Source organism: Battus philenor, unplaced genomic scaffold, assembly GCF_028537555.1.
Source record: "Battus philenor isolate CCGP_79_NKW_IND1 unplaced genomic scaffold, ilBatPhil1.0.hap1 SCAF_19, whole genome shotgun sequence".
NCBI lineage: Eukaryota > Metazoa > Arthropoda > Insecta > Lepidoptera > Papilionidae > Battus > Battus philenor.
The window spans coordinates 13,260,514-13,272,162 of NW_027181681.1; the positions used below are offsets into that span (position 1 = coordinate 13,260,514).

Genomic DNA, 11,649 nt, shown 5'->3' on the forward strand with positions numbered 1-11,649 from the left:
AGATTGCGGATAAATACTTCTAAGCTTCCTTCTCTGTTTATAAATGTTTACTTCTATTCGTCGTATTCAGTTGATAAAGATAGGGTTATATACCCCATAGAAGGTAAAAACAGAGTAAAAATACGACTTAAAAAACGAGCTGTCAAAATCAATAATAAACGTATGACATATAAAATAATAATCTGTGGATTATTACGCTATCTGTGAATGTTGGCGCGCGACACTAAGCCATTTGATCGGTTATTGGTACGTGCTGTATATAATTTTATTGATTAATACGTTGTCGAACTTAAAACATTAGCAACAAGATAATTATAATAATCGATCGATAAAAACTTAATAATTTTCCATTGTGTTATTATTTCTATTATTAAGATTATATTTGCACAGACAGCGTAGCGTACTGCGTTGTTATTGGTTGTTTATTTATGTAATAAATTTTTCTTATCATTTCAATACTAATCTTTCGTTCTTCTCACTATCTTTCATCATTTCCTCTAATTTTCTTTTCTTTCATACAAGGCCTATGCCTTACAGTGGGCATCCAACAGCTACCATGACCATCGCAATTAAATAGGCCTGAAAATAAAAAGGCCTTTCATAAATCATAACCTCAATGTTCACAATTCTTTTTACAAATCATGCAACTCTAATGTATTTATTCCAATCCAGGGTGAAGTGGAGTAATTTTTAGACATCAAGACATAGATGCGAAAGTAAGTTTTTTCTGCAATATGAAAATAGGCCTTGATTTATAGGAGAAATTTTCTTTCTCATTTTTTAAGTTTTTTATTTATATATAACTTCATAAACGTACCTTATTTGTCACTTTTGTTTTGTTGACGTTTAACTGTCAAGTTGATGTAATGTCACGAGAAATATAGGGTGAAAAGATTGTTATGTTGCTAAGAATAAAATAAAGACTTGTTCGGGACCACCGCCTTTATTTTTTGACAATACCACATAAATAATTTGCTTTTATATATATGTATATTTTATATATATTATGCCATATAATATAGTTAAAATTTGAAATGTAAATAAATAACAATGTATCGAATCTTACTAAAAACCAAACAACATGACAAATACGCCCGGAGGTGGTAACTTTGTTAAAGCAATCAAAAAATACATGACGAGGCAACAATTTGTTTTAACAGCCTAGTAAAAGGCAATCTATCACCAATTTAAATAATATAATTTTGTATAATTTATTAGGTTTTATTGTAGTAGCATTTTGTTTTCACAAATCGTAAGAAAATATTGCGTGTGACCATAGAAGTAATTAAAATTAAAAAAATTTGCACATACTTATATATTTATTTTAAACTGACTAATAATATACACTTAAAATCACAATACACCTAATTTGACGAAATCATTGATAACTCCATTCAATCTCTTGGCGGCCAGGTCGTTGGGTTTGGCCACGAAGTCTGTTATGTTTCCGCTCTCCAAGCTGGGAGCGTCTTCTGGATACACCGTCACTATTGGCACCAGCATCACGCTCAAAATAATACCGAAAGGCTGTATCTGCAAATAGAAATGAATCTTCAAACATTTTGACAGGTGCGTGAAGAACACGATGAGATGAAAATGGACTTTAAAATAGTTTAACTCCTTCCGCTTTGATATAAAAATTACGTATGTTGTACAGGGACGCCCCCTAGCCCCCCCATCCCCCGCGGCTATAACTATTAACTTTGCTGTTGCAACAAAGAAAGTTCTTTCATATTCCAACAAGCTATTTTATAAGTAGGTATAGCTTACAGTATGGTATTAGTTACGGCCTTTCTTCTTATGACGGCAGAATAACACTCATTGTTTTTATGCCTGTAACACATTTGTGTTGCGAAACTAAGTGGCGAATCGCGGTAGATTCCAGGATTCTTTTAGCTGTCTCAGGGAACGCCGCGGCGCACCTTGTGACAGCGGCGCCCGTGTGCATTGCACACTCTGCACTATAGGTTAAGCCGCCTATAGGAGCGTAAGAATTATAAGATTGGGCATGGCACAAAAAAGGTTGGGTTAGGTTAGGTTAGGTTTTCTTAATACTAAACACTATGCTCCATTGACCAAGGACCCTTAAAACCGGTAAATAGATCAATGCGTGTAATCCTAGGTTATAAATTAGTTCGGCATCCCAACATGAACTTAATTGTAAGTTTAACACTAGTTCCAATTTCTACCTATCAGAGAATCCAGCAAGAAACTATATGCATTATTTTTTTATAAGCTGTTAAAAAGAAAGTTTAAGTACTGATGACTCTTACAAAATGTTAAATATATATTGTTTAAGCAATTCAATCTGTAAAATGAAAACAAAAGATGCAGTGTTGGTGTTAGAAATTGGACAACAGTATTGCAAATTCTCTAAAATTTTTCTTCGTCTCATCATCGTTTCAGTCCATAGACACCAATTGCAAGACATACTCCCCCTATGATATCTATAAGGGGATTCATCATAAACACTGGCGTGCGAGTTGGCGATCGCAGTGTGCCCATTATCTAAAAACTTACTTATGAGCAGTTGTAATCCTATATAATTAATGCACAAAGTGTGTATTATATAAGATTGTTTATCGCTTTACCGCTGGGTATAGCGCTCATATGAAATTATTCCTGTTCACGTAGACCTTACAACAATTAAATAATATATATATGACAGTAAATGTCACAAAACAGTATCTAGTTCACAGACCCTTCCGCTCTGTGAACTCAGTACCGATAAAGCTGTAAAAGCCTTAAGGCTAACAGTATTAACATCTTCAGAATCAATAGAATAGACAAATCAGTGTTATATTACTAAAGATCTAAAAGCTAACAACTCCATTTTTATTGAACTAAACTATACAAACACACGTTACAATATATAAATATAGTATACCGAAAGAAATAAAGTACGCGGCGATAAATATTGAACATCGACCTTTGGAAAGAGATAATCGGCTAATTTCGAGTAGAGCGTTATCTCTGTCGCACACTACTTATGTGACGTTTTGTCAGTCGTGCGACAGAGGTAGCCTACCCGAAATCAGCCGATTGTCTCTTTTCAAAGGTCGATGTGCAATATTTATCGCCGGGTATTGTAAATCAGTTGTATGAATTTTCTACAAGTGAAACTTGCATAAATAGTAAAATGGAGACCAAGTTGCACCTATATCAAGAGTCTTAATTTGAGGTATTATAATACGTAGTACAATAAAGTTCACACATGCACAACGTTGAATACCGGTGATAATAATTGGTTCACCCAGCAGGCAAGTAATAAGGCACTCTGTTAATAAAATAATTTTCAGCCATATAAACACCTAGCAGTCGTGAATTTAAATTTGTCTAGCGAAATCTTGTTAGGTAAATGTAACCTTGCCATTATCATTTTACGTTCAATAAAAGTCAACTTCGATGAAAGATAAGAAAGTAAACATAAAACAAAAATAATAAAACATTTACTTTTTTATAATGATAAACATAAGTGTGGAAGACAGATGCAAGCCACTTCCAACCGTTCATATTGTATATATTTTGAATTGTATTTATTATTATATTGTATATATTTAAATTGTATATGTATTAGAAGTCGATGAAGAAGCCTATGTCGTCCTGAGGAAATAATGATGGTGATGAAACAAAACAGTTTTTTTTATACAATTTCCTTTGCAACATACGCATTCGAACCTTAGAACATTTCGTCAGATCTGATTGTTAAGGATGGAAATTCCAAAGTGAACTGGATACTAGTTCAACCCTTCTCCTTTGGGCATCGCACAAAAATTGTTGGAAAATATTGCCGTAGAAGATAAGATAGGTTATTTCATCATAAAGTAAATAAAAAGTTGCATCTTCTATTTGACAAAAAAATATATCACGATTGTTGATCTGCTTGGTGAAAGAGCAATCATCGTTTCTCTCTCAAAGAGCGGGGTGTGATCGGAGCCTCGCTGCAATAAACAAAGTCACCGACGCACTAATATTTGGTCGTGTGAAGTGACAGAGGTTCGAGCACATCGCCCTGTGTAAGAAAAAGACCAATATTTAGCCACTTCCGCACATGCAGTGGTAGTCATGCAACAAAGTGCACCGCCCGCCAGCCCGCTGATAAATGTGTATGCGGCAAACAATGCGAATCACACAACCGCCACCGCCAAATTACTCAACACGTGTTTCACCCCTCCACAGGGCATCTTCAGGAGTTAAGTTACACCGATTAGTGCCAAAGACAAAGTCAGAGTCAGAGTCGCCCTGTGGCAAGCGTGAGTCGGTAGACCCGGCATGGATTCCTCTCATTGGGTAAACCGACACAGTCAAGGTTGAGAAAAGTCGCTAGATGCGGGCAACACGAGACCGGTCATTGTAGCGTTGGGGGAGGCCTATCCCGGTGATTCATGCTCGCCTACCATAAACGGGGCCTTCGGAGTCGCGGGAATTTAGGGTGGGGGCCCTAAACTCCCACTAGCTTCGGCGACTCTGAGGCGGACGACAGTTCGACGAGGTCTCGACCGTCGTGATAGCACCACGAGGATTTCAGGGGTAGCGTATACACGCATACCCCGGGACGGACTATCGAAAATAGCACGGCGCGAGGGAAGACCGCGTGGCGATCTCTGACCGGGAGATACCGCGGTCCCCCGTATAGCGCAGAGAGCGACCACCGGGAGAGCTTTTAGTGGGTGGGAATCCCACATACCCCTGTACATACCCCCCAGAGGCGGGGCATCTTGAACGTCCGGAAGATTTCCCCCACCCCGAAACCAAAAAAAAGGCCTATCCCTTGCAGATGGCGTCTATCATCTAACATAATGATGATCCATTTCGATGTGATCTACCAGACACTATAACACCTTTTTAACCTATATACCTCTTTTAAATCCGATTCAAAGTCTTCTTTAGAATAAGTGACATCAGGGTCCACGTCTAGTCTCCTCAGCGACGCGCACAGCTCCGAGTGGTAATGGTCGAGAAGTTGGCGATAGTGTTTGTCGCGAAATTCCTCGTCCGTGCCGCTGAAGATGAAGTACATCAGGTCCACTATTGGGTTGCTGATGTTAATCGTTTGGTAATCCAACATCACTATCTCTATCTCGCCGTCCTGAAAGAAATATTTATGTAAGCTTGAAGGAAGATCCACAGAAGAACTAAGATTATCGATGTATCTCGAATACTGTTGAGATGGAAACATTCTTGAGTTGCGACCACGAATCAGAAAATGCGGCACTGGTCAGCCAACCACAAGGTAAACCATCTACATTGTCAAGGAAGTCGCTATATTCAGGCAGCGGTTTTGTGGTCACCTTTGAGAGAGGTCTATGTTACACAATAGGATCTTCATAGTAAATGGAATAAGAAAAAAGTTAAAAAGAAAAGTCATATCTAGAGAATGCTTTAATTTTAGCTTACCTCCCGGACTCTATGCATCAAGTTACTTGCTCTGAAGTCTCCGTGGGCAAGCACCGCACGTTTTAAAGGCTTGTAGTAGTAGTCGAATTTTCTGTCTAGATTCTTCTTACGGAATGCCTGCAGTCTCTCTCGGTTTTCTTCTGTTAAAACCTCACCAGCCATGTCTATATTATTCTCTATCATTGGCTTTAATACTATCTCTCTTGCTTCATCTATACAGAACTTCGCTGAGAACTTAGAGAAAAATTCAGGGTCTATTTTGTCGTAAGCCATAGATAATGCGTGGAACTTGGCCAACTCCGTGATCGCCTTGGCTGCGTATTTCCAGCTAAACGACTCAAAGCGATCGTGCATCCGGAAACCTTTCGATGATAGATCCTCGAGGACCAGGATTTCTTTCATGTATTCATTGCTGCAGCCATAGTAATTGATGGCGGAGAATCTGTGCTGCTTTGGTATGTTGTACTTCTGTTCCATTTCTCTATATCTTTGGAGTATTTCGCTGTAGAAAATCTTTTCTATGTCAAAAACTGTCAACGGTACCTGACTACGTATATGCTCGCTAATGGAAAGTACTTTTGCAAAGAGTACAAGGTCTTCTTTATCCGGTGCGTGGAGAGTGACTCTATAGAGTTGTGAAGAGTAATTGGCGCCAGCGGTGGAGAAAGACTGAAGCTCGGCATCGCTGCTCCTGTACTGCTGTTCTTCTGCTATTTTCTCTATTAATTCTCGTAAAACTCGTTCCGTGTCTGCCATCTTCAACGTCCGAGCGCGCACTGAACTAAATTAATCTTATGCGCTGTGGGGGAGTCGTGCTCCTTGACGCCTGACATAAGTTTATTGGTAACCTTTAACACTGTTGCCGATTGTTCGATATGAAAAATAAATAAATAACTTTAACAAGTGATGTCTAAAAAACTATGTTATCAATTTTTATAACAATACGTTGTAATTAAATAAATAAATATATCATTTTATTAATTAAAATACTGCAGCGTTTATGGTGTGGTATTCATATAAATTAACTGCATACAGAAAAGAATAGTTAAGAAAGATAAAAGAAAAATACCAATTATCCTGAAGCATCCAACGCGCTGAAGATGAGGAAGGAGAAGGACATACTGTAGGTCATCAGATTGCGTTAGATGCAAGCCGCTTTCAACAGGTCCTATTTGAAATGGGAGAGGCCTATGCCCAGCATTGTATCTCCTACTGCTGAAATGGTGATAATAACGGTGATAAACACTGCCATGTGTATTTTCGTTTTAGTTTAATCATCATTACCAATTAATCGTGATAAAGTTGAACGAGCTTTGTTAAGATAGTAAATCGATAACAGTTTTCCTTAATGAATTATTAAGACAATAATTTTATTCAAAATATAATTCTTTGTATCCACGCAATAAATTTATCGAAGAGGAATAAAGGGGTAATTAGAATGGAGGAGAAAGAAAGAGGACAGCAGTGCGATAAAAGATGATGAAGATGGATGAAGACGAGGAATAGAAAAGATCAGAATGAGAGAAGAGGATAAAGACTCAGATAACGCCTTTTTGACCCCTGAACATTACATTTAAACCCGTGTATATTTGTTCTATTTAAACATATCTTAACTAAATTTCATGATTTGCTAGAACATAGAAATAATAATACCCTAGTCATTCTATCATTGCTTGCATTTATATCCTACAATTACCATAATAATAGGCAGGAACGTATAATATGTGGAATGATTAGACATATATAGCTTGTTATATAACTATTAAACACATCAGTTATTTTATTGCTATATGTTAAATATATACATGTTGTTTTGCTACTAGGAATCCGCTTCCATCATTCGGAAGGCACTTTTAAAACCCTGTTATATGTTCGAATTTTGTGTTACAATATTCACTAACGTTAATACAACTTTAATTACATATAAATCTAGAATTATACCGAAAATAAAATCATTAATTTTACAATTAACTTAAGATCACTCGTTTCACTTCGTTTCTTTCACTAGACGTGGTGCCGTCTGTGTTCTTGTATACTATAGTAGATGCAGGGGCGGCTTAACCTATAGTGCCGCTGTGACAGCTAAGAGCATCGATTTGGGTCATCATGCTCGATCAGTTTCGCAGCAGAGATGTGCTACAGGCATAAAAACAATGAGTGTTATTCTGCCGTCATTAGAAGAAAGGCCGTAACTAATACCATACTGTAAGCTATACCTACTTATAAAATAGCTTGTTGGAATATGAAAAAACTTTCTTGTTACGTCGGCAAAGTTAATAGTTATAGCCGCGGGGGGGGATTCAGGCCTAGGGGGCGCCAGGGTTTCATTGCACACGTGCTAGACCCGCCCCTGAGTAGATGTAATAGAGGCAATGGTATTGACTTATTTGCTTGATGTTGAACTTTTATAATCTACATTACGTCATTGTCAGCGGCGCATCGAAAAGGGGAATCCCACAGAAATATAATTCTTTACATACATCGAGCAACAGAGTGCGCTTTACTGTGCTTCTCGACTTGTGATTGGCTGATGATTTCTATTGGTTGAACATTGCTTTCATAGATCAGCATACTGCTCACTCAGTACACTTCAGTAACACAGACCAGACATGCGTGCTAGCCGCGAGTTCTGCCGGTCAACTGGGTCGCGCTGGGTTTGTGTCCTCGAGGGCTGGCTGGGTGAGCCCCGCTGCTACTACCTATGTGACTTCTTCGTCTCCCCGCCGAGTACTGATACGGATTCGGAAACTCGAATCTTTTAAATTTTATATAGTTCACGGACCCCTCCGTTCCGTGAACTCGTTTCTGATGAAGCTGTAAAAGCCGCAAGGCTAATAGCAAAAACTTCATACGAGACAATAGACAATATACACATTTCTACTTCGGACTTCATGTTGTTATTACTTCCAAGACCTACTGGCTCTGGTAATAATCCCACAAATCGATCATATCGGTTTAAAAAAGAGATAAAATTCAGTTATTTAATATTGGTACTTTTAACAGGATTCTTATTGAAAATCACCTTATTGTTTTAATTTATTATATTTTACTCTACTTCGAAGATTTATAAAATAACTAGCTGATCCCGCAAACGTTGTTTTGCAAAAAAAATTAAAGTTTTTAATTAACAAATGTAAGATAAGGTTTGATCGTAGAGGGGTGAAAATTTAGGTTTGTATGTATTTTTGTATGCTGTATCATAATAAATACAAAACCAAAAAAATTGTCTAAAAAATTAAAAATAAAATTTAGGGGTGGACCACCCTTATCACTTAGGGATATGGAAAATAGATAGTAGCCGATTCTGAGACATACTGAATACGCATGTAAAATTTGGTAAAAATCGGTCAAGCCGTTTCGGAGGAGTTCAAGTTAGAACACCGTGACACGAGAATTTTATATATTAGATCTACCTTTTCACACAACAGCCGTTATGCGATGTATGACTGTCATGATGTACTAATGTATGTGAATTCCTTTGAACAGCCGTCTTGGTGGACACCCGACTCAACTTCACATACACGGCCGCATCTGATGACAACGCATTCCGAGGAACGCCGCCGCAACATGGCAGCCATTTGATACGCAGCTCGACTATAGGCTTACTTTACAAAAGTGTTTTATTTCATTACACATATTTTTTAACACTTGTGGAGAATAATAATTAAAGATGATGACCGAATTTAACTTGAATGGGCACCGTGGCTTTGAAACATCTCGTTAAAAATATCGCAATGTCTAAAGATCTTTGACAAATATGTTTTGGTAATGGTCGCTTACGGTTGAGGATCAGAATGGTGTTCACCCTGATAGTAATGAATTAGAAGGAGGAGAATTCCCCAGAAGAACAAAGGTAATCGACGTAGCTCGAAGAATTGCTCGTCTGAATTGACATGATACATCGCTCTTGCAATCGAAAGTCGTTGGTGGTAAGCTTCTAGAGTGGCGACCACGAGCAGGTAGACGTTGTGTAGGTAGACCTCCCAATAGGTAGACCGCCGACGTCTTTAAGGTCACGGGAAGTAGCTAGATGGAGGTAGATTAAGACCTGTCATTGTATCGATCGGGTTCTCACTTTAAATATCCTGTTACACTATAGAGGATGTTTCAAAATAAACCTTCAAATTGAATAGCTAATGCACAAACTACTTATATTAAAAATACATTTAAAAAACTTTTAAGTTAAACGGTTTTTTGATACCCATATTGTGGTGGTAGTGTAAAAATATGTACCTAGTCCACCATATTGGAACGGCGTCCATCTTGAATTTTAAATTTTGACATAATCATCGTGTTTTACTAGTGTAGCCCTTTCATTTGATACCCAAATTGAGGGGGTTAAGGAAAAATATGTAATCCGCATTTCGTATCGGCGGCCATCTTAGATTTATAATGTTATTGATTTTATTATATTGTATTGTCATCTAAATTAAATGTACCAAATTTCAGATCAATCTGACAACGGAAAGGTGCTTAAATTTTAATTTCTCATTTTGACCCAAATAAATAAACAAATAAATTCCGTACGGGTCGAACTAAATAAAACCGTTTAAAAATAGAGACAGACAAACACATGAAATAAAAGTAAATGAAATAAAGTTAAATAATCCTTCACATTTCAAAATGTGAGCATATATAATAAAGTTTCACAGAATATCTTAGACATTACCTTAGTTTCAAATCTAAAATTAAAACTATATTATTAAATAAGTCTTATAATATCATGCAAGAGTTTTTAGTTGATCGAAATGCTTGGAACTTGGTTTGTTGACTCATTTACATGGTTGATATAATAATGTACTCATTAAATATTGTTAGTTCATTTAAAAAGAGCAACTGTTAAGTTTATTTGTCTGCTTTTCTCTGCTGGTGGTAGCTTTTTAGATATAATGTTGAAATAATTACGGTATATATTATACATATTATATCACATGTATTACAAATATATATGTATGCATATGTATGTATGTTAACTATCCATTATTTCTACTTCTACTGTTTCTATACTATGGTTGTCTGTAAGAGATTGCCTCGTGTGATAAGACTGCCTATTTTACTTTTTGTATATTATTATGAAACTATTTAAATGTATCCTAGAGTGTACAATAAAGGATATTAAGTAAATAAAAAGAAAAGTTTTTTTTATTTTTAGTCTACTTCGACAAAGATATTAAAGATTTCAATTCGAATTCTTCTCATGACGTAATAACATAAATGAATATATAGTTATTTTAAATGAACTAAGAATGCGTTTCTGTAAACGTAAAATTTCATTATATATTAGACATCCGCACGATGCGGACGTCTTTTCACGCTCATGTGATGACTATTTCTTATATTACGAATTTATTATATTTTTATTAAATTAATTTTCCATTAAAACGTCACGACGTGGAGGTCATAGAATCAAAAAACGAAATACTTGGGTATCTCAAAAAGTAATAATTAGAATTTTTTTAATAATGTAAAAAATTCAAGATGACATTGAGTTAAACAGCGAAAGCCATTAAGTTTAGCAAATATTGAAAAAAATAAAATAAAACACAGATATCTCAGAAAAAAAAATATTTATAACTAGCTGTACCCGCAACTTCGTTCGCGTGGAATTTAACATATTTAATTCATTTAGTTTTCCTTTTTTTCCTTGAAGAATTTTTCTATAATAAAAGTAACCTTTGTTACTCCTTATTACATCAGCTACCCGTCAGTATAAGTCCCGTCAAAATCGGTTCAACCATTTCAGAGATTAGCCGGAACAAACTTTCAGACAGATAATTTTGTTATATGTACCGTATATATTCATATGCATGTAGTAAAAAGCGATTATTTTATTATCACAAATACACTCTCGGCTTTTAAATTGATGTTTCCCAGAAAGCCTTCGATATTTGCTACCAAAATAAAAAGTTTCAGGCTAAGCGCGTTCTCCACCATGCCTTCTCGAATCCGCGGAATCCGCAAATGTCACTTGGGCAGAAGCGAATGCAAGTTCGAAACAAAACATAATAATGTACTGAACCAAACACAATTAAACTGTAGTAATGAGGTCATTGAACTTTCGATGAAACTATGCAATTTATTTGCGTAGAAAACATTTAGCAAATTTAATTGGAGACCAGACAACGTCGGCTTCTCTGAACAAAGTGCAAACATAAGCGTTATATGTATACACGAAGGTTTTATTTTAACTCGTTTATAAACATGCGTGTATTAAGCATGACAAATTGTCGATCAGTAGTATAGTGTAAGCGC

General features: G+C 36.4%; 1 protein-coding gene across 1 annotated transcript; it reads right to left on the reverse strand.

The window, feature by feature from the left end:
* Window positions 1-1,349: 1,349 nt before the first annotated feature.
* LOC137921599 (uncharacterized) lies at window positions 1,350-6,159 on the reverse strand. The gene is made up of 3 exons (XM_068764400.1): window positions 5,398-6,159; window positions 4,859-5,089; window positions 1,350-1,533 (listed from the first exon to the last, which is right to left on the reverse strand). The coding sequence occupies exons 1-3, from the start codon at window positions 6,151-6,153 to the stop codon at window positions 1,354-1,356; spliced, it is 1,167 nt and encodes a 388-aa protein (XP_068620501.1). The 5' UTR covers window positions 6,154-6,159; the 3' UTR covers window positions 1,350-1,353.
* Window positions 6,160-11,649: the final 5,490 nt, after the last annotated feature.

Excerpts from the sequence above, each read along its gene's own strand:
- LOC137921599 (XM_068764400.1), bottom strand. The coding sequence starts at position 6,153 with ATGGCAGACACGGAACGAGTTTTACGAGAATTAATAGAGAAAATAGCA. Across the intron at positions 5,090-5,397 it reads TGATGCATAGAGTCCGGGAG|GACGGCGAGATAGAGATAGT; the intron begins GTAAGCTAAAAT and ends TATTTCTTTCAG. Across the intron at positions 1,534-4,858 it reads TTGAATCGGATTTAAAAGAG|ATACAGCCTTTCGGTATTAT; the intron begins GTATATAGGTTA and ends TTCTATTTGCAG.